At 38.6% G+C, this 23409-nt stretch overlaps 1 protein-coding gene across 1 annotated transcript; it reads left to right on the forward strand.

Annotated features, from left to right (window-relative positions):
* Positions 1–235: 235 nt before the first annotated feature.
* On the forward strand, positions 236–2746 carry LOC126370802 (uncharacterized). Its single transcript, XM_050015826.1, has one exon. The coding sequence runs from the start codon at positions 236–238 to the stop codon at positions 2744–2746; it is 2511 nt and encodes an 836-aa protein (XP_049871783.1).
* Positions 2747–23409: the final 20663 nt, after the last annotated feature.

Genomic DNA, 23409 nt, shown 5'->3' on the forward strand with positions numbered 1-23409 from the left:
TACGGTGAGATTGTCTTTTGTCTTTTTTCTTTGTTTTATCTTCCAATTTTCGCTGTCTCCAAGATCGGTTATTTTATTTTTGCTTTTCTTTATGTATTTCCTTTTTCCTTAAATATATTTTTTGTAAAGTGATATTTCTTAGATTTTCTTTTATTTCCGCGCACCCGCTGCCGAACAGTTACAAGTTGGTCTTCGAGACGGATTTTTCTTCATGTTTCGCACTCCACCCGCTAAGATGGATACGCGGAGTACGACCAGAAGTAAGAAATGTGAGGAGGAGTTGGCGACGGTAGCGGAGACGACGGTAAAAGAACATAATACCACTTTTACCCAAGGAAAAGCTGCGGCTTCACCGCCGCGCACAATATGCGGCAGCGTGAAGTCCAAGAAATCGTCTGTAAGTTCTTTTCACGCATGTAAGAGACGACTAGAACTGCAGGCACAAGCTGAAAAAGCGAAAATCCGTATGGAACTTATTGATCTAAAGTTACAAGCCGATCTAGTGGAGCTACAAGAAGGATACAGTCCACACGAGGAGGATGAGGTAAGCGTTACGTCTAACGTTGCCGAATGGCTAGAGACCAGTCACGAGGAGCTGAAAAAGGCTCGGCCCACCCACGATTATGGTACAACTGAGGGTGTGTCGATGCTACCGTCAGCGCCGGCACCAGCATCAGCGGCTCTCGCCGCACAGTCTACAGTGCCCGTGCGCCCGCCACCGCAGCCCGCGGCTCCGCCGCCGCCCGCGGCCGCGCCGCCGCCCGCCGCACTGTCAGCAGATGGTACGATACACATGCTTGCCAGCGCACTCAAGGACCTAGCAACTGCCTCTGTCAACAACGAACATAACGCTACATTATTGAGCCGCATTAGTACGCCTAAGGACTTACCTGAGTTCGCGGGCGACCCAATGGAGTGGCTACAATTTAAACAAGCGTACGACGAGTCGACGCTCCTATGTAATTTCTCTGAGAAGGAAAACCTATGGAGATTACGGAAATGTCTACGGGGAGCTGCTAAGGAGACTGTCGCTGCACTTCTTATTAGCGCGACGTCACCAGCCACGATAATGGCTACACTACAGCTACGATATGGTAATCCCGATGGCATCGTATCTAGACTTCTACAAGATATAAAGAAGTTACAACCTATGGCACAAGAATATCAACGTGATATTATACCTTTTTCTATAAAGGTACAGAACTTCATGGAAGCAGTACGAGCACTCGACCGACAAGAATATCTGCTAGGTATGAACACAGTCTCTCTCATACTGTCTAAATTGCCTGCAGTGCTCATCGCAAAATGGTCTGACTACAGCTTTCCATTGATACAAGAAGGCACGAAACCTCGCCTTATTATTTTATCGGAGTTTCTGAGTAATGAAGCTTTAAAGATCTCCATTACAGCCTCCATTCATTTCACGAGCGCCACGTCATCACATCGACCACACGTCGCCCACGTGTTACACACGGAGCACGACACAAAGTGCCACTTTTGCCGCACAGCTACGCACAAACTAACCGCATGTAAGAAGTTTGCAAGATCATTGCGTAAAGTGAGATGGCAATATGTGAAGCGCAACGGCATATGCTACAAGTGTCTCAATTCTCGTCATAGTCGGGAGACCTGCCCAGCTCCGGCATGTGACCAGGACAGCTGTGGACAAACACATCATCGTTTGCTGCACTACCCCGTGAACAATCGCCGGGACGAGTCTGCGAGTGTCATCGTGCAATCGCCGCCGGAACCAGAGCTACCTACACAGACTGTGACGAACATTGACGCGAGTGAGTGTAGAGTGCTATTAAAAGTTGTGCCTATACGTGTACACGGACCTAACGGTGTGATCGATACTACCGCGCTACTAGACGACGGGTCGACTGTGTCGCTGCTGAGCAGCGCGCTGGCGGAGCGCGCCGGGCTGCGCGGCCGCCGCCAGACCATGCGGGTCAGCGGCGCCTGGGCCGACACTCAGATGGTGTGTGAGACAACAGTGGTGGATGTAAATCTATCGGGTATGGACAATAAGGTGCATAGTATTAAAGCGCGTTCTATACATGAGTTGAATTTGCCTATACAAAACTTGTCTGTTGTGAATTGTAACAGTTATCAACATTTACTTGATGTCAAAGACTATTTATGTACTTCTGATACGAAGCCCGAAATGTTGATAGGGCAGGATAATTATCATTTACTGTTACCTTTAGAGATTAAGTTAGGTAAACCAAACGAGCCGTCCGCTACACTCACCCCCCTAGGTTGGTGCCTGCACGGCCGTGTGTCCGAACCGCGTCCTTGCGAGCAGTGCGAGCACTCGCTCGTCATCTACACCGACACGCCGCGCGACGAGCAAATGCCACAGAACGACCTCGGCGAGGTAAAACTACCGTTTACCTCCAACTCTATGGTCCAATTAGGTAAGCCTCGGCAGAACGTTGACGTCAAGCGTGCGGGTCGTAAGCGGAAAGGCACCTCGCAGCTGGTGAGTAAAGGTGTAGCACGTAAGTTCAAGCTAAGGGGCTCGCAGCGTACACCTCATACATGGTTCTCACCTCATAGTCACGTTGGAAAAACTAACAAGGAGACACGACTGGTCGTCGATGCCCCAGCCCGAGTAAACGGTATGTGTAGTAACAATAACTTTCTCGCTGGCCCCGACTCATTGTCATCACTATATGGTAACATGCTGCTCTACAGGGAAAACAAAATCGCAGTTACTGGTGACATTAAGATCGCAGTTTAATGTTCAAGGACATGCCTAATGGATCAACGCGCCGTCAAGGGTCCTGACAGTAGCAATCGCTGAATCTGTTAAATGTAAGTTGAACTTTTATCATTATTCGGAGCTAATTACTCGCACTCTGTGAATCAACGCTGTCGCGCCGGCCGCCCGCAGTGGACGTTGTTCCACTTGCACTGTATGGAGACTACCTAGTCTGCTGGACGAAGCAACCGCGATCTGTATGGCAACAAATATCGCACTGATTCATTGGGAGAATGAGTTCTTAATCCGAAACGCTGTAAGCATGAAAGTCACGCGACGTTTTGACCACGACATGGGACATAGCGTTTTGATCCGAGGTGCGCGTCGTACCTGTCCTAATGGTTATGAGTGCTGAGGCAGCACTGGGGTGGGAGTGTTAACGACGCACGGACATTTTTATATAGGTTTTATACCTTTTGATAATTGTATACAATCTCCTTAGTTTTTAAGAACTTATGTTTTATTCTTCTTTTACGGTGAGATTGTCTTTTGTCTTTTTTCTTTGTTTTATCTTCCAATTTTCGCTGTCTCCAAGATCGGTTATTTTATTTTTGCTTTTCTTTATGTATTTCCTTTTTCCTTAAATATATTTTTTGTAAAGTGATATTTCTTAGATTTTCTTTTATTTCCGCGCACCCGCTGCCGAACAGTTACACAGAGTCTATCCCTGAAACGCATTGGTTCGATCCGTATAGTTCCAGCCGAATCTGCACAGTTGTTTCCTTTCAAAAGAAAATATATATTCTTACCTCTTTTATAAAATGCAGTTTCAAACTTTTGGAATGCAGAATTTAATGTAAAAGCAATGGCGGTAGGTTAGGCGACTTTTGGCTAGCCGCCAGCTATTTAAATGTAGATAAGTGATACAGCCTAAAATACGAAGAAAGTGTGTCTATCAGTACGTCTTGATATTAGCTGCAAACAGTAAAATTATGCGTTAAGGCGATTCTTATAAGACACCGCGAACCAATGCGGCTAGCGGCGATGCGGTCGGCAAGGCCGCAATTACTTGTATCATAGAATAAGGAATAATACTACGAATATATTGAGGAGCTCGGTGGCGCAGCGGTAAACGCACTCGGTCTGCGATAATGAAGTTAAGCAACTTTCGCAACGGCCGGTCATAGGATGGGTGACCACAAAAAAAAAAGTTTTCATCTCGAACTCCTCCGTGCTTGGGAAGGTACGTTAAGACGTTGGTCCCGGCTGCATTAGCAGTCGTTAATAACCATCAATCCGCACTGGGCCCGCGTGATGGTTTAAGGCCCGATCTCCCTATCCATCCATAGGGAAGGCCCGTGCCCTAGCAGTGGGGACGTTAATGGGCTGGTGATGATGACTACGAATAGAACGGTAACTCTCCGCCCCCCACCAGCGGCTGAGCTAGGTTTACTTCACCCTCTCGGTCTTACTTTAGTCTTGAATCGTATTGGCGTCTGACGTCCCACACACAGATGCGCGTGTACGCTACCGTGTAGTGTCTGTGTAAAACGAGGTGTTTTGTATGAAGTGTCCAGGGTGTACTTCTATGTATGCGCTTATGAATACGGGGTGTGCTTATTTTCCCTCGATGAGGAAGTGTGTCATCTCTAGCGTCGCTGCAACTTTAGTTTTGGTGAGTTTGAGTTTTTGGTCTGACTACGGCCATTAGTTATTCCTCTCTAACGAACCTGAAAATTACCACGATTTATTTAATTTAACTTTTTTGACAATATTTTGATTTTTTTTTTGACTCTTTTTGTAATTATTTCTTTTTTATTTTGGTGCAATAAAGTGTATTTGTATTGTATTGTTTTTGTATTGTATAATTTTATACCTAAAACTAGCGGCACGTGGAGGTTGTCTTAACATAATAAAGTACATTGAGGGACTTTGCAAACTACGTTCCCCGTAAAAATATACCTCTAGATGGCGCTGTACAGTGTTGCCTTCTTTTAAACTTGTAATTTTATGGATAACAGAAATAAAGTATCTTTCATCTTTGTTTTTGGTATAAATGATGAGACGAGTCTTGCTATTATACCCACGCACAATATATCTTCAATGTTTGATCGAAATAAAGAGAAGCAATGTAGGTAGCAACATAATTCTATCCCATATGTGATCCAAATATCAAGCAAGAATTATTTTTATATATATTATGCCTCTGTTATAACATAAATACGTGTGATATATGTTGTACACTGTTGTGTTGTAAGTATCTATTTACTATAAATTCCGGTGCTGCCCAAAATATCGCCAACTACCGTATCTATAGGACCTTTGGATACGGAAACATAAAAAGAAATGCTAAAACGCCACAAGTTAGATTAAACAAGTTTCCGACCGAAAATTGTTAGCGGTTTTATGTGAATTTCTAAGTTGCACTATTTTCGTTTCGGCCGACAACCTAGGAAATAGTTTCAGGATTATTTTGCAGTTTCATTTAAATGTTCCGTCCCAAGTGTTTCTTACTTCTTAAGTTTTATTGAAAAAGGTGCAAATTTTATTTTTGATATTAATGTGAAATTAGTAGGTATTACGAATTAGCCGCTGTTAGTACTTATAAATGCTTCTTCTTCTATCGTGTGGTTTGTGAGGTGAACTATCAACCTCATCAACCCTGATGTCAAGGTTATTATTGAACCGCTAAAGGCCCCAGACATGGTCTTGTAACGACTACTTACTTACATTAGTAAGTAGTAACCACGACCAACGGCTTGACGTGCCTTCCGCAGTACGGATCATCTTACGTTTTGGCAATCAGGTGATCAGCCTGTAATGTCCTAACTAAACTAGAGATTACTAAGTGATTTTTGTGATATGTCCCCACCGGAATTCGAACTCGGCACCTCCGGATCGTGAGCCCAACGCGCAACGCTCAACCACTGGACCACAGAGGCCATTTTCGTTTTCATATAATGCTGATATGCTAGAATTATTTTATTGAAGTAATTATTGCAAAAATATGTTCTCCAATTGACAAGTATAATTATGCCTAACTTTAGATTATGATCTTTGAATGTAATTTCAGAATAATCTTTTTATTTAAGGTTACTTTCTATGTAGATTCGTTCTAGGTTCCTATAAGTATAATAAATGTACAGTATAGCTGAAACTACAGCTAAAAAGCTATCTTATGCATTGAAATAATCAACTTCCAACAATTAGAATTTCATCGGTGGCAATCATGAGTTTCAGACATTTTTAGTACAATTCTCTATTGGAAAGTATTCAGCTATTCTACGGCTATCAAAACAACTACGCACAACCGTTAGAATACGAGTAACATTTATCCCAAAACAATTGGTACGAGTACACTACAATTCGGATGTAAAATAACAAAAAAAAAACGTACCGGTATTTTTTCAATTTCGCTCTGTAAACCAGCGGTCAGTCGCCATTCTCTAGGGAAATCTAGCTACTGTTGATTCAATAGAATTTTTTGCCCTCCATCCTTCGGCAACTTTACAATAAAAATACCGAGTCAAATATTTATGCGCCGGGAATTACCGTTACCGGATCGCATTTTACCGGTAAACAACCGGTTGTGGATTAATCAACGTTTGCATTGTTGCGAACTACACTGTCTGGGGAGAATATTTTTTCATTATCATTACGTGTATTTCGGTGATAATAGTTGATTGTTTCTCTACTTAAATTAAATGCGGTATTTTTATTCAGCTGTTTATTTCACTGGACAAGTCTTTAAAACCGATGATTTCTACCTTTTCTTGATTGAATTCGATCAACGAAGTTGGTGTAGTTTTTTTCTCGAAAAACTTACCACTCGGCCAGATAAGTTAATGAAGAACACTCTAAGTCTCATCTGGTATTCTTACTCTGAAAATAATGAATTCTCCCTAAAGAGTGCCTTCCAAGAATTCTGGATTACTATAATATTGTAACATACATAGTTAAGCAACCAATTGGTTTTCCGACAACCGGACCTCGAATAGTTTCTTGCTGGCGCAAGCATGGTACCGTATATCGCTTTTTGGTTTTGTTTTTGACGTGACTTAATTTAGATTTCCCGCAATTGGCATTAACTACTTAGCCGGCCAAAGTCAACTTTTGCGACGTGCTCGGGATAAGTACCTAGCTGGACGCATTTATTTATGTATTCACTTTTAGCTCTGCAGATAAACAACACAATCACACAAGAAAATAACAGCATATAAGTAGGCCAGCATACAATAGGCTGGCTTATCGTGTCCTGCGTGCCCGAACACCTGCACGCAGGAGGATCTGATGAGCGCTGCAGATAGCGCCATAGTTGTTGCCAAGTTTTGGGCCGATGCTATTTAGTTTGCCATCGACACGATAAGAAGAAGAAGATCGCTAAATAGCAATTTTAGTGGTTGAGCGTTGTACTCACGATCCGGAGGTCCCGGGTTCGAGTCCCGGTGGCGACAAATCACAAAAATCACTTTGTGATCCCTAGTTTGGTTAGGACATTACAGGCTGATCATCTGATTGTCTAAAAAGTAAGATGATCCGTGCTTCGGAAGGCACGTTAAGCCGTTGGTCCAGCTTATTACTTACTGATGTAAGTACGCAGTCGTTGCATGCATGAGCCATGTTAGGGGCCTATGGCGGCTCAGTAATAACCCTGACACCAGGGTTGATGGGGTTGGTAATCCACCTCACAATCCACACGATAGAAGAGAAGAAGCAATTTCTTCCAGATAACTTAAGGGATAAACCTCTCTAGGCGCGTCTTGTAGATGTTGCCATGTATTTAGATTGCCATCATAAATTTTACGCCTCCTAAAGATAAGCTCATCCATAAGATGATGCGTTTAGGACTCATTTACGTGGAATTTCACAGCCAATGGATTATAAACACATCATTGGATGTGTTTACGAGCCGAAAACACGGCAGTGATACTTACCTTGCATCAATCTTTATAGCTTTTACCTACTTGGAAGTTTGAAGACTGGATGTGGCAAGTAGAAAGATTAGGATAAAGTAAAAATAGTACATTGTTCAACGAGGATAGAAAAATGGAAAACTACACTTGATATCAACTCAGAATCATGGTCTGAATCATCCTCCTCAGTATTTGGTACGATGTCACTAACACCCATACCTACATGTATGGCTACCGTATGTACTTGTGCGGGGTGTAGGTGACATCGTAACGAATACTGATTATTCTGAGTTAATATCAAGTGGAATTACGTTTGATATCAACACAGAATTATGATCATTTCCCTCAGTATTCGGTACGTAGATGTCACTAACACCCTGTAAAGTACGTTTTAATATAAATCACCTGATTATATCACTTTCATAAAGCCGTTTGGTTTGGGCTTGACGCTAATAATTAATAAAGCACGAAAAATGAATCCGATTATCCGAAAGTAAGATAATCCGTGCTTTGTAAGGAAGTTTAAGTAGTTGGTCCCGGTTACTACTTACTTATGTAAGTAAATACGTAGATAATAAAATATATATTAGCCATGGGGTTTGGCATCAGGGTTGATGCGGTTGGTAATCAACCCACTAGATAGGAAGAAGACTGGCTTCTATTACAATTAATATCTAATCAAATTACAATAAAAAAGAAAGAAAGAATAATATAAAAATAACGAAGAAGAACAAAAAAAGTCTTCTTTTTTTGTTCTTCTTCGTTATTTTTATGTTTTTTTCTTAAAAAACATGGTGAATATAGAAATAATGTACGTGTTAAGCAGTTGTAGGGTTGTCATCTAGATTCTTTGTATCTATGGTGGTCATATTTTTAGATCCCTAACGTGTTTTAAGATGCGCTCAACGCCTCTGATTACTCTTCACTCCATTTCATAAGCACGGCTTTGATAAATCCTCTTTAAAATTAATTAAAGATTCACGCAAGGCAGTAGATTACATACATAGATTAAATATTCTTCACCAAGGAGTACGGTCTATAATGAAAGGGAGCTTATGTCGCCTAGTAATAAAGATTAATTTGTAAGTAAATAAAAAACGTAATGTCTTGGCCAGTACGTACATATGGTCTGAATCATCCCCCTCAGTATTCGTTACGGTGTCACTAACATCTATACCTACTTGTACGACTACCTGTATTTACTTGTACGCACTTGTCCGGGATCTAAGTGACATCTTAACGAATACTGAGAGGGATGATTCAGCTCATTATTCTGAGTTAATATCAAGTGGAATTTTCCATCGCAAAAGTATAACAAAAAATAAATAAATAAAATTTGAATTTTGCGACGGTAATTCCATATGATATTAACTCAGAATCATGGTCTGAATCGGAATATTGAGACCGTGATTCTGAGTATTCGTTATGATGTCACTAACACCCTGTATAAATATAATTGAATTGATATATCGATAAAAGCTCAGCTATTCAATATACATATTATAGTTTAATCAGGCGATGTACTACATAAAATGTAAAAGGTATATTATAAAATCCGAAGCTGAACCGAGTAGTAAGGTTTAATAACGTGGGACTTAATCTCACAGGGTTCAATATACTAGTAGTGAGAGGTGGTAGCTGTTACTTCAGTAAACTGTTATTGTATACTAGCCTATTTTACCACTTATTTTATAAAATTGTGTCATAACCCTGTGGGATATATTACAAAATACGCTTTGTGATTCCTAGTTCAGTTAAGATTTTGCAGATTGATTACCTACCCGATTGTGCTATTTACTTAAGTAAGGCAGGCTAAAATTTAATTCGTCTGACATTTAATTTAATTATAATGTTTTTTTTTTACATTGGATTGGTCATATCATACAACGAAACATTTTTTGCATGCGACTCTAAGCGAAATATGTGAAACTATATTTTTTTATTACTTTTACTACCATCTCTCTCTCTCTCTTGGGTTGGTCCCTCACATCTGAGGATCGTGGTCAGCATGAGGGTTGCGAGGACCCTTCATTTGCTACCGTATATGTACCTTATATTTTGCAACAAACGAAATTGAATTTGAATTATTATTTACTTAAAATTCAATTGCATAGAAAAACATGCTTCTCTAAGAGGACGGTAAGTTATAACTACTACTGCTTTTTCAGAACAACCTCCATGTTGTGGTTTGACTCACGATTTGGAGGTCCGGGTTCGAATCCTGACGGGGGCAATGTCGAAGACTGCCGTTTGTTTGGCTCGAACATTGCAGACTGAACCAACTAATTGTACTAAAAAGTAAGACGATTATGTGCTCCGGATGACACGTTAAGCTGTTGGTCGCGGCAATCTACTTTTAAACTTCTATTTTGTTGTGCTGGAAAGGGTCTATGATGCGAAACTCATATCTAACTTACAAACTTGTACACCATCATAGTATGCAAATAAAGAATATTCCCTAAATAAACAGGGCTAATGCCCTAATATGTTTACCAACCCATACCGGAGCAGCGTGGTGGAGTATGATCCGTACCCCCTCCGATTGATTGAGAGGAGGTATGTGCCCAACAGTGGGACGTACGGTCACGTGCATCAATATGCACATACTTTGGTACCATGTCACATGATGTTTTCTTACAAATTGCACTGTAAGTCTCACTAAATGTCAAATATGTTAGTGCGATAGAGTCCTAAATTGGGTAGATTATATCGCTTATGACTGTACGTAGGCTATTTACATTACGTTACTTTACGTATTGCTTTTTCAACATCTTTTCGATTCCCATCCTTATTTTGCTAGTACACTCATATACCGTGCCCTGATTTAGTAGCGTGGGTTTACGGAATGAGAATCACCGTATCTACGTTTGCCAAATTGAGCTGACATATTATGGGTTTCGCCTATCTTTGGAAATCTTGAATGGAAGACGAGAAATAATCCGAAAACCTAGATATAGGTTTCAACTATGTCGGTCTGATAAAGATGGCTTGAAATGCAAAGAAAATGTTTTGATTGTCATTGGCTTCCTCAGAAATATTCTTCTTCATATGTGTGGATTATGAGATAGATTACCAATCTCTTCAACCCTAGTGTCAAGGTTACAATTGTATGATAAAATTTACTTTTTTTACCTCGAAGACACAAATATAGGTAAGTAGGTAAATATAGGTATATAGAATTAAATATATTTAGTTATCTTTTCCCTGACAACCAACATCAAAGATCAATTCCACGAGTCTTTACCGAACTTTATCCACATGAAAAACTCATTTTAACTTATTCAACTTACTGAGTCGCGTCAGTGAGTCAATCAGTTCGCGAACTTTCGGCAGCAACAACGTAACGTGCCAAAATTCATAATCTCTTGGGCCCATTCTCGAATTAATCTTCAAAATTACTCAGTTAAGAGCAAAAAGCGCAATTCTATGCTCCTTTCCGACTATTATATTTGCCAAATAGCGCAAAATTGGCCATTCGCAGTTGAATTTCTTCCGTTCGTGCAGTTTATAAAGAACGTTATTGCAATACTGTGTTCATTTGCATTTTTGCTTGTGAGAGGAAATGGGGTGTCGTTTTAGAAATTTCGACAAACATACCTTATAGTTTATAGTGGAGATTTCTGCTTGATAGCTTTGAGGAGCTCGGTGGCGCAGCGGTTAACGCGCTCGGTCTGCGATTGTTGAAGTTAAGCAACTTTCGCAAAGGCCGGTCATAGGATCGGTGACCACAAAAAAGTTTTCATCTCGAGCAAATAAAATAACATAAAATGTATGTGCGGAGAACAGAAAGCTCGGTGAAGTGTGAATACTTGGTTCATATTGCGATAGATGTACCTCTGACTACCCCATTGGGATATAGTCGTCAGCTTACGTTATCTGCAAAAGTTCGTAAAGGGGGAATGACATGAAATCACTGAAATTTCTCTACCGAATACGCCTACACACGTACTTAAGTAAAGTTCGTTCCAATTTCCCAAAACTCAACGATCTCGTATTTCCGTACGTCATCTATAACTCCGCAAAAGATATCGATAGTCTATTAATTAAAACGGAACAGAAATTCTCCTTCTAATTAATGGGAGCCTCTGAACTTGTTCAATAGTACTTAAAAGCGTAGATTGTTGGGTTCTTGATAGATTCATAAATTACAATAAGGCCCTTTTCACTTTATCGTTTTATATAAGTACTTCGTTGAAATATTGTCTTTTGAATGTAGATAGCCCCTGTCTGTAGCTATAAAATCTATGGGCTCTTTTTTACTGTCATTTACCTTTCTAGGGATATATTTATGGATGTGAATGTCCACATAGAACATGAAGATTATTTTTCTTCAAAACCAACCAAGACCAAGTGTGACTGACATAAATATTAAAAATCACACAAAATAGAAGCCGCTATATACCAACTGGGGTAGTCAGAGGTACGATAAGCTGCAAAAGTCCAACCAGTTTCTTACAAAGTAATAAATTAACTGGTTGCACTTAAGACCTCCTAGTTACATGTCGTTTCTGTAATAGACCAAAAACACTTACCAAAACATAAATGTTATAATTATGAAGGACCCCGATACCGACCCTGCCGGCGTGGTCGACGATTTCCCTCATTCAGCGCTTATCGCTATCGACCCGCTAGGGTCGATTAATTCTTTCAAATATTTTTCCTCTCAGACGACGCCCTGAGCCGAGGTTCGCGCTCAACTGGACACCCTCAGGCCTGTTGTCTTAAACGTTGTACCGGGTGAGAGCCTTCAGTGCTCCATATTTGTCCGACCAAGTAGTTAATGCCATCTGCGGCAAATCTACAATAAGTCACGTCAAAAAATAATAATATATAATTATGACAACTAATGGTTCATAATTTCACCACTGTTTTCAAATAATCCGCTGGGCTCAGTGACTGAACTTTTGCTCTTTGAATGTACGTCGTGGTCCGATATTTATAAATAAGTATGATAAAGAGTAGGTTTAGTATGATCTACTCTGAACCGACGTGCGTGTATGAAGCGATTGATGAATGTTGAGGAAGCAAGAGAAGTGTGTCAGGATCGAAGCAAATGGAATTCTATAGTCTCTGCTTACCCCGGTGGGAAATAGGCGTGAGTTTATGTCTGTATGTATGTAAGTATGATAACTTACTAAAAGTCTTATTATAAGTTTTTACTGTCCATTTCCATTTGCTTCAATCTTGATGTACTTCGCTTGTTTCCTCCACATTCATCAATCGTTTCAGATGATGGTTCAGAGTTTACTCTGAGCCATGTAAGATCTACCTTAGCAAAGTCTCGGTTATGTACTAGGACTTAGCTCACGAAAACAACACTGTACAGAAAAGGCGTTCTCTCCATGGCTCCTAGAATTTATAATCAGGTTCCAAAATCAATTAGAGACATAACATGCGATTTGACATTTAAAAAGGAACTATTTACGTTTTTGGTTAACAACACCTTCTATTCAGTTGACGAATTTTTTGTCCTGAAATGAACTGACTTAATCTTTTATACTTTGACTTTTATATTATTGTGACAATTATTAATAATAAATTTATATCTTTAATAATGTAAAAAATATAATAGGGCATGCATAATTAGTAGAGAATTCTAATGTTTAATTCGTTTATAATATTAATGTTTAATTAATTTATATTTTGTACGCCGACTGGCAGATCACAGCGCTCTAACCTATATATGTATAACAACCTATTCTACCTGTGTTTCACAAATAAATCAATTTGTATTTGTCTTTCAAAAGACATCCCCAAATTGGTCAATGTCTCTCTAGGTCTTTATCTGTTAGAATTCCAACAGAAATATTGACCCGATTCCTGTAGACACCTCCTAATTTAATTTTAAGTTATACCTGTCTTTTTCTTATCTGCCGAAAAGGAAAGGGACGGATGGTTGAAAACTGTTAATTTTAAAGTGAATGAATAACCCGGGCGTTAAAAATTGCCATCTCGCTGATATGCAACCCGTTTAACGTGTGCTGTCAACTTAATTCTGTTGGGTTATTGATCAATGTAAAATTTTTAAATGTTTGTTTTAGATTTCTAATTAAAATGACGTGTGTTCCATAAATTTTATGCTTGTCGATTACCCGTCGCTTTCGTTTTCGGCGGATAAGAAAATGATAGGTGTAACTTAAAATAAAATTAGATGGTGTAGGAATTAGATCAATATGCAGGTAACAAGTTCCTTTTTCAAACTCCAAACACAAAAGACATCGAAAAGGGAAATAAATTCAGCTACCCATTTTACCTGTCTTATTTAACAGCTCTTAACTAAAAGGTATTAGCTGAGAATTAGTCAAGAATTAGTTATATAAAGAAGATAATGAATACATTTAAGAGGTTTTAAGCTGTAAATTGTGGTATCGATCCCGAAACTGTAATCCCCACGGTACCGGCGTGATCGGGCGATTAGGACGAATTAATTATACATTATTTAAATACTGTTTGACGGCAAAAGAACGGTATTTCCGTAAAAGCGATAAGCCTGATTTGTGTGGATCCGGGATAGGTCGAATCTTTTTATCGTTAAGTACATACGTAATATATAAATTCACGCCCGTAATCTCTTATGGAGTGGGCAGAGACAAAAGCAATTAAGTAATCAGAAAACAAAAATACAGCCATTTTTCGTAGATAATCCTACGGTACTATCACATTAGGTAACTTAAATATAATTAAAAAAAACTGTTACAAGCGAAGTTATAATTTAGTATTGAATGCTTGGTAATATGTATTTAAACGATATATTAATTAATTAGTAAGTATACCTCGCTCCAAAATGAGGAATTTGCAGAATAAAGAGTTTAGACAAACATAAAACAATTTCAGGTTGACTTTAATAAGAGTTTTATCTAAACGGGCGACTACAGTCATCGAGACAGAGTTTTTAGAATATTTTTAAGAAATTTTCCATTTTACCTGAAATTCATTTATAATGTTATTATTGAAGAAAAAAAAAGGTCGTTACGTGAAGAATACGTAACTTCCAATTAAAGTTTGACAAAAAAAAGAAAACACATAAACGTCAAACAAAAAGGCAAACAAGAGAAAACTTTCTTTATATCTAACTTTACAAAATGGCGGCCAATAACGAGTTTCGGAATTCCAAAACTGACGAAAAGGATATCACATTGTACCTCTGCCGGAACAAAATGAAGCAAAAACTTGCGACATATATGTCCGGTTGAAACCGGAATGTTACCGCAACTTTTATTGGCTTTTATTGTGTTTTATTCCACTATCGAAGTTTTCAGGTTTCACAGATCCATTGGGGCTCAGTGATCGAACAACTGGATTGAGTTTGAATATTGTTTATATCTACAATATAGGAGCGCTGTGAGGTGATGCGGTAGTAAAATTTAATTTTAGAAGTGGGGAATAGTTTTAAAGCTGTATGCACGGTTTTAGTTATATTTTTGTGTGCACAAGCAAAGGCTTGTGAACTAAAGCTTGTGGGCTAAAGAGCCTGGTGACAAGATTTATCCTTGCATTAAGATATGACCATTTTGAAGTTTGTCCCGCTCATTAAGTTTCGTATTAATGAGTGACTATATTCGCAAATTTCTGTACTTTATTATGTTAAAACGGCCATCATCCGCTTAATTATTTTGTTTTTATTCCTATAAATCTTTCATTTAAAGCCAAATAAGCTTAGTTTAATTAAATGACATAACACGTGTTTCATAGGTTTGCCAATACTTATCCAGTTATCCTGTGTTGTCAGTGTTGAAATTGTGTACAGTAAATAGCTTGTTTTACGGAAACAACGAATTTCCCTGTTTTATTGGATTCCTCTTTATAACAACTTCCTAAAGAAATTTTCTTTTTAGGGTTCCTATGTCCTTGAGCAAAATCGGAAACAAATTATAACCTGTTCGTTCCGTTGTTTTGTTTTACCGATATGTTTATGATTGTTTAAAAACAAAAGATGTTCAAATATACCCAAAATACAGTGTTATTATCGAGTAAATACGTATAATACGTTAATTCTAAATTTTAATCATGTCATTTTATTAAATGATAGTATATTGTAATTGATAAGTATTAAAGTAGTTATTATATTTATTTCATAATTAGAAATTTGGCATAATACCACAATTCTTTTGATGATTTAATAATAAAAATTGGCTTTTATGATTTTTAAAAATGAAAATTAATTGTTATTAGATATCCTACGGAACTCATGTTGATTTTTGTACATTATATTTACACTTTCTATTCCCGAGAAGAAGAAACTTGCAAAACTTGTTCAAGATGGTTGTAATGAAAGTAGACCCCTTAATTTCTCTCGGATGGAATTGCTTTCGTAGACACAAAAGGGGTTTCTTATTAGATATGGGGAACCCCATTTATGTGAAGGGTACGGCTGAAGTTATCTAGCCAATATATTTTGGTAAAGTGCCTCTTTTACATAGTGATAATAGGTAACCTGACATTAAAACGGTAAGGTTGCTTTTTGTATACTCCAATGACGCCATGTAGTATATATTTAGTCTCTCACTCATTATTTAAGAGCTGCGCTAGGTGGAGTAGGTAATCGCCAACCATCTTCATTACTCCATAAACAGGGTGTGTAGAACAGAGGTTGTCCCAATCGCCTTCCGTTCCGCAGTACACCGACCAATTTCTCAATCAGTGATATTCTAGCTAAAGCCCCACCAGAGTCCATTTCTTCGGCCTCCAACCAGTACTGATACCTCTACTGGCTGGCATCAGAGGTGCGCTTTTGAAGTAGCTACGTCACAAGATCGTCATTGAACCTAAGTAGCATGTTATAGGGTTCAATTTTATTGCAAACTAGCTTTTGCCCGCGACTTCGTCCGCGTGGCGTGTTATATAAGAGAGAGATCTTTGTGTGTGTGGGAGTGCATACTTATGCAGTTTAGATTTTTTCATAAGTACAATTTTTTTCCCAATAACTCCCATTTTTCAAAATACAGCCTAAAATAAACTTTATATTTACTAAGGTATGCATGCATGCTAGATTGAATCAATTGATTGAATTGATTTTTTTTTAATTGATTGTTCATTGAGTTTTAATTTTAATACACACTTCCTCTCTTCCCTTCAACGTTGCTGTGCCCTACAGGGTCCATGTTTTAGTTCCTATGCCTATGTAACACCCCATTGTACTACATGGAATGCAATAAATAATTGAATTAAATTGAATTGAAAACATCTATCTTACGCGGTTTCAATTTTTTCATACAAATGTTTTTTTCCCACTAACTCCCGTTTCCGTGGGAATTTTGCAATATCCTGTTGCAACTAAGCTTTAAGTTAACTAAGGTACCTGCATGCCAAATTTCAAGCGTCTAACTTAAGCGGTTTAGATTTTTCATACAAAAAGATTTTCCCGCTAATTTCCGTTCCCGTGGGAATTCCGGGAATTCCTTTCTTAGTGCACCTCTACGGTACCTAAGCTATGTCCCTTCCAAATTTCAAATGCCTACGTTTAGCCGTTCAGGCTATGCGTTGATATGTCAGTCACTGAGTCAGTCAGTTTATCCTTTTATTTAGATTTGATTTTTTCATACAAATGTTTTTTCCCGCTAACTACCGTTCCCGTGGGAATTTTGTAATATCCTGTTGCAACTAAGCTTTAAGTTTACTAAAGTACCTGCATGCCAAATTTCAAACGTCTAACTTGAGTGGTTTAGATTTTTCATACAAAAGGATTTTCCCGCTAATTCCCGTTTCCGTGGGAATTTCGGGAATTTCTTTCTTAGTACACCTCTACGGTGTCTAAGGTACCTGCGTGCCAAATTTTAAACATCTTACTTGAATGGTTTAGATTTTTCATACAAAAGGATTTTCCCGTTAATTCCCGTTCCCGTGGGAATTTCGGGAATTCCTTTCTTAGTGCACCTCCACGGTACCTAAGGTACCTGCATGACAAATTTCAAACGTCTAACTTGAGTGGTTTAGATTTTTCATACAAAAGGATTTTCCCGCTAATTCCCGTTCTCGTGAGAATTTCGGGAATTCCTTTCTTAGTGCACCTCTACGGTATTTAAGGTACCTGCATGCCAAATTTCAAACGTCTAACTTGAGTGGTTTAGATTTTTCATACAAAAGGATTTTCCCGCTAATTCCCGTTCCCGTGAGAATTTTGGGAATTCCTTTCTTAGTGCACCTCTACGGTACCTATGGTACCTGCATGCCAAATTTCAAACGTCTAACTTGAGTGGTTTAGATTTTTCATACAAAAGGATTTTCCCGCTAATTCCCGTTCCCGTGGGAATTTCGGGAATTCCTTTCTTAGTTTACCTCTCGGTATCTAAGGTACCTGCATGACAAATTTCAAACATCTAACTTGAATGGTTTAGATTTTTCATACAAAAGGATTTTCCCGTTAATTCCCGTTCCCGTGAGAATTTTGGGAATTCCTTTCTTAGTGCACCTCTACGGTACCTATGGTACCTGCATGCCAAATTTCAAACGTCTAACTTGAGTGATTTAGATTTTTCATACAAAAGGATTTTCCCGCTAATTCCCGTTCCCGTGGGAATTTCGGGAATTCCTTTCTTAGTGTACCTCTACAATATCTAAGGTACCTGCATGCCAAATTTCAAACGTCTAACTTGAGTGGTTTAGATTTTTCATACAAAAGGATTCTCCCGCTAATTCCCGTTCCCGTAGGAATTTCGGAAATTCCTTTCTTAGTGCACCTCTACGGTATTTAAGGTACCTGCATGCCAAATTTCAAACGTCTTGAGTGGTTTAGATTTTTTATACAAAAGAATTTCCCTTCACTACTCTGCTCCTATTGATTGTAGCGTGATGAAAAGTATACTATAACCTGTCCAGGAGTGTGAAGAATAATTGTACCAAGTTTCATTAAAATCCGTCCAGTAGTTTTTGTTTCTATAAGGAACATACAGACAGACAGACAGACAGACAGACAGACAGACAGACAAAAATTTTACTGATTGCATTTTTGGCATCAGTATCGACCACTTATCACCCCCTGATAGTTATTTTGAAAAAATATTTAATGTACAGAATTGACCTCTCTACAGATTTATTATAAGTATAGATTATTAACATGTTGTTATTAACATTGTGAACACAATTACTGGCAATTACTGTGAGATCAAATAATCGAATCATACGAAAGAACGTCGGCTTCCAATTTCAAAATTCAAATGTAAACTAAACTAAAAGAAATACGTCGGTCCGCAGACTTCACGATTCAAGTCTAAACTATTTCGAGGGGAATCGAGATGAACCTTGCTTAGACGCTGGTGGGGAGCGAAGAGTTGCCGTTGTACCTCTATATGTAGTATATATAATATTATTTATTCTATGGTTATAGCTTAGTCCGTCCCAATGAGCTACCCACTATGTTCTGCTAATCCTGTCGCTGTGTGTTCGGGGACTACTTATTTTTATATTCGCAGCTAACCATCATGTCTTATGCGCATTCCACTATCCGCCACCTGTGGATTTTTTACAGCTCAGCCTATCAGCTAAGTCCACAGGTTGATTTCATTCGACGGGAAATCCCACTTGATATCAACTCATAATCATGATCTGAATCATCCCTCAATGTTTTCGTTACTATGTCACTAACATCCTGTATGTGTTTACGGGTTAATTTAAGTACATATATTAAGAGTATGGTCGGCCCATAACAGTCCATACGCCCTTCGCGCTTTGTTTGATTGAGGGGTTGGACTGTGCCCAGCAGTCAGACGTATATAGGCTTTTCTTTGTATGTTTATAACATAACTTAAGCTCACTACTATATCCTGATTGAGATGGTCAGAGGAACATCCATCGCAAAATGAACTAAATTAGTAAATAAAGTAAGTGTAATGTTTATTTTTCACAAGAATACAAAACACATTGGTACAATAAAAACCTCGCAATACCAATTCCTCGGTTTGCCTGAGAGAGTGGAGTTCGCTTAAAGATATTATGTTTTAAAATAAGTAAAGTTAATGCATGCATGGACGAAAGAACCTTAGCTTTGTGTTGTGTGTATTATGTTTATGTTTTTTTATAACTATATCAGTGAGATAAGCTGAAAGCAATTCATTACAGATATCATTGAGCCGTGGTGATTTTAATTATGAAGTTGAAGTAAAATTAATGAATGTTACGTCGATGGAATCCCTCTCAGCTTGATTTTATGTTACCGACTGTTTTTACGAAATTTATTACGGAATAACCTTGTTGAAATATGATTTATTTTAACTGAAAATTTCTGCGCGTATGATGCGGAAGAGTTTTGATTTGCTTTAAGATGAAGACTTCTTCTATCGTGTGGGTTGTGAGTATCACCAACCTCATTACCCTGGTGTCAGGGTTATTATCAAGCCGCCAAAGGCCCCTGACGTGACTCATGTAACGACTACGTACCTAAATCAGTAAGAAGTAACCGGGACCAATGACTTAACGTGCCTTCCAAAGCTCGGATCATCTTACTTTCGGAAAATCGGGTGATCTGCCTGTAATGCCCTAACCAAAGCAGAGCTCACAAAGGGATTTTTGTGTTATGTCCTCAACGGGAATCAAACCTGGGACTTCCGGATCGTGATCTTAACGCTCAACCACTGGGCTACGGAGGCCGTCAAACGTGTACCTAAGAATTTACTATAATTGGGACGTTTTCGTTAAAATAGGAGACTAGTACGTTGCAATCGCTTTTTGATGAGATAGAGAAAAAAGGTAACAAACTTCTTCTGACGGACTGCCGGATCTCAGAAGACAAATCAATAGCCCGAATAGAGAAATGCGTGAGTTAAGCTTCAAGCTCCCGCAAAAACAACTGACTCCTCTTTATAATTCATCATCATCTCCATAGCATTGTCCCGTTTTTCACAGGGTCCGCGTACCTAACCTGAAGATTTAACAGGTCCGGTTTTTTACAGAAGCGACTGTCTGTTGACCTTACAACCCGCGAAGGGAACACCAGCCCAATACAGTTTAGGTCACATACCTCCGAAAATGCATTTCTCGGCAATGTGAGTTCCCTCACGATGTTTTCAAAAATATGAAAATTCAAATAATCCAACCATAAACTGACTCACAGCCATACACATCACTGTATCATACTTTGTTTCAGAAGTAGATGCAGTTGTTTTTTGACAGCTTGTGGTGCTGCCTGCCCACGAATAGTATCTATGTAGTATAAGGCGGACTATTTGTCTAAACAACGGATAGCTTCCGAAGATGGCTGCAACGGGTCACCCACAATAAATCCCACTATCTCCCGGCCGTCGTACTATCATTAATCTTTCATCAGACACTTCTAGTACTACAAGGGTATAGAAAATCGATGTTTTAGGATTCCGTTTTAATAAAGAAAAGAGAGAAACTCCAGAGTATTCTAGACTGGGTCTGATATAAACGAGTTTTATTGCTTATTCCCGAGAAATTCGAAATTAAAATCTGAGAATGAGAGCCCTTTCTAATATTGGCACGGATATAGCGCAGAATGAGGAATAATACTCCGTATAGAACGGCAAATCTCCGCCCCCTTACCAGCGTCTGAGCTAGGTTTACCTCAACCCCTCGAACATAGTTTAGACTTGAATCATGAAACCCGTTGTTTTTATTTTTTATCAGTTTAGTTTATATGTTCGAATTTTGAATTTGGACGCCGATGTTCTTTCGTCTGATTCGAATAATATTTGATCTCAGTAATTGCCCGCGCTGGGTACGCCTGCACGGCGCCTATAAATATTTATTTTTCATGGTGATTGTTCATCAAAACATGCTAATAATTTGCAATAAAATTGAACCTAGGCTAAGTGCTTACTGTAAAAATAATATGAATGTCATTAATTAGTTCAGTATTTTTTTAAGTCAAGTGTAAATTTTCATTTATATTGTGAACCTTCATTGTTCAAAATTTATTGTTTGTGATTTGTGTGATAAATAAATAGTATTAAATTATATAAGCATCTTTCGTGAGTAGTACTACTGCCTAAGTAAGTAATAATGGTTAAATTTGGTATTGTAATTGGCCCTCAGACGTCACACACACAGTTGCACGTGTTAATAATGTCAATGTGTAGTGTCTGTGTTAAACGAGGATAGTTTGTATGATAGATAGATATATAGAATCTTTATTTAGGTTTAAGACGTTACATAAACTTCTTATGAAGTGTCCGATGCCAGCGGTATACGTCGAACTGCGCGCGATAGCGTAACCGTGCAGACCCCGCAGTGCCGCGATAACAATATTATGACACAAAATAAAAATTACGCGGTGCCATTTATCATGGCACATTGCGGAACACATTAACTAGTGCCATTTGGCACCGCTCTCCCGCGGTCCATTTGCATGACTTTGAAGCACAATATAGAATAATGTGAAGGAAATGTGTAGAAAAGCACAAGCGACAACGGGTCGTTAGCCCATAGTTTAAAACTGTGTTGCGCTTTTATTATTTTACAGCTCATTGCAACTTTTGTTTAGTGAATAGTTTGCAATGTGAAGAAGAATATACTTACGTAATATTTTAGTAGCCTTGTATAATAGTTTACCGTCTTCTTCTGTCGTGTGGGTTGTGAAGTGGATTACCAACCCCATCATCCCTGGTGGCAGGGTTACTATTGAGCCGCCAAAAGCCCCTGACATGGTTCATGTAACGACTACTAACATACATCAGCTAGTAGTAACAGGGACCAACGTTTAACGTCCCTTCCAAAGCACGGATCATCTTACTTTCGGATAATTAGGTGATCAGCCTGTAATGTCCTAACCAATCTAGAGATTAAGATGATTTTCGTGATACGATTACACCGGGATTTGAACTCGAGACTTCCGGATCGTGAGCCCACTGGACCACGATGGCCGTTATAGTTTACCGATTAACTTTCAAAAATAAGCTCGCGACTATATTCCAATCAGGGTAGTCAGAAGAACGTCCATCGCAAAATGAACTGAGTACCCACACCTCAACCTTAAGAACTCAAAATAATACTAATTGCGAATTAAACCACATGTTTAAATCGAGAAGAATTTCAATTCCCTTGTTCGTACTTCTTCTTCTATCGTGTGGGTTGTGAGGTGGATTACCAAACCTATCAACCCTGGTATAGGGTTACTATTGTGCCGCCAAAGGTCCCTGACATGGCTCATGTAACGACTACTCACTCACATCATCAGTAAGTGAGACGTTTTTTTACGTTTTTCTATGACGTCACAGGTTGCTTTTTCACACAAATTCCAGGAAATTCGGGTTATGACGTTTAATAAAAAGTAACTTATTTAACTAGTTGGAAACTACCCTGTTATTTACAATACCTTTACAACCTTAACTTATTTTGTTAGCCTGTAAATGTTTAAGGAGCGTACAGACTAAAATTTCTGTAATTGGAATAACAGCAATCGATGTCCTTTGTTATAAAAGGCTTTTGGTCGCTATTTGTAAAAGGCTTAATTATGATAACGGACAATGGCGTTCTATTAAATATCATTAATACAAGTACTTTCCAATGCCCATAATTGACGTATTATATTAAGTGTACGGTTTCTTTGAAGAAACCAAAAGAGATTGTATCAATGTGGTTGTTAATTGAATATTAATTTACTTCCCTATATAATAAAAAGTATATAAAAAACAAACAAAACAACCTCTGTGGTCTAGTGGTAAGAGCGTTAGGTTCACGATCTGGAGGTCTGGGTTCGATCCCCGATGTAGAAATCACTTTGTGAGACTGTACTTTGTTTGATAAGGACTTTTCAGGCTTGAATCACCTGATTGTCTGAAAAAGTAATATGATTCCGTCCTTCCACTAACCCGCAGTGGAGCCTGTGCCCAGCAG

This window comes from Pectinophora gossypiella, chromosome 11, assembly GCF_024362695.1.
Source record: "Pectinophora gossypiella chromosome 11, ilPecGoss1.1, whole genome shotgun sequence".
Taxonomy (NCBI): domain Eukaryota; kingdom Metazoa; phylum Arthropoda; class Insecta; order Lepidoptera; family Gelechiidae; genus Pectinophora; species Pectinophora gossypiella.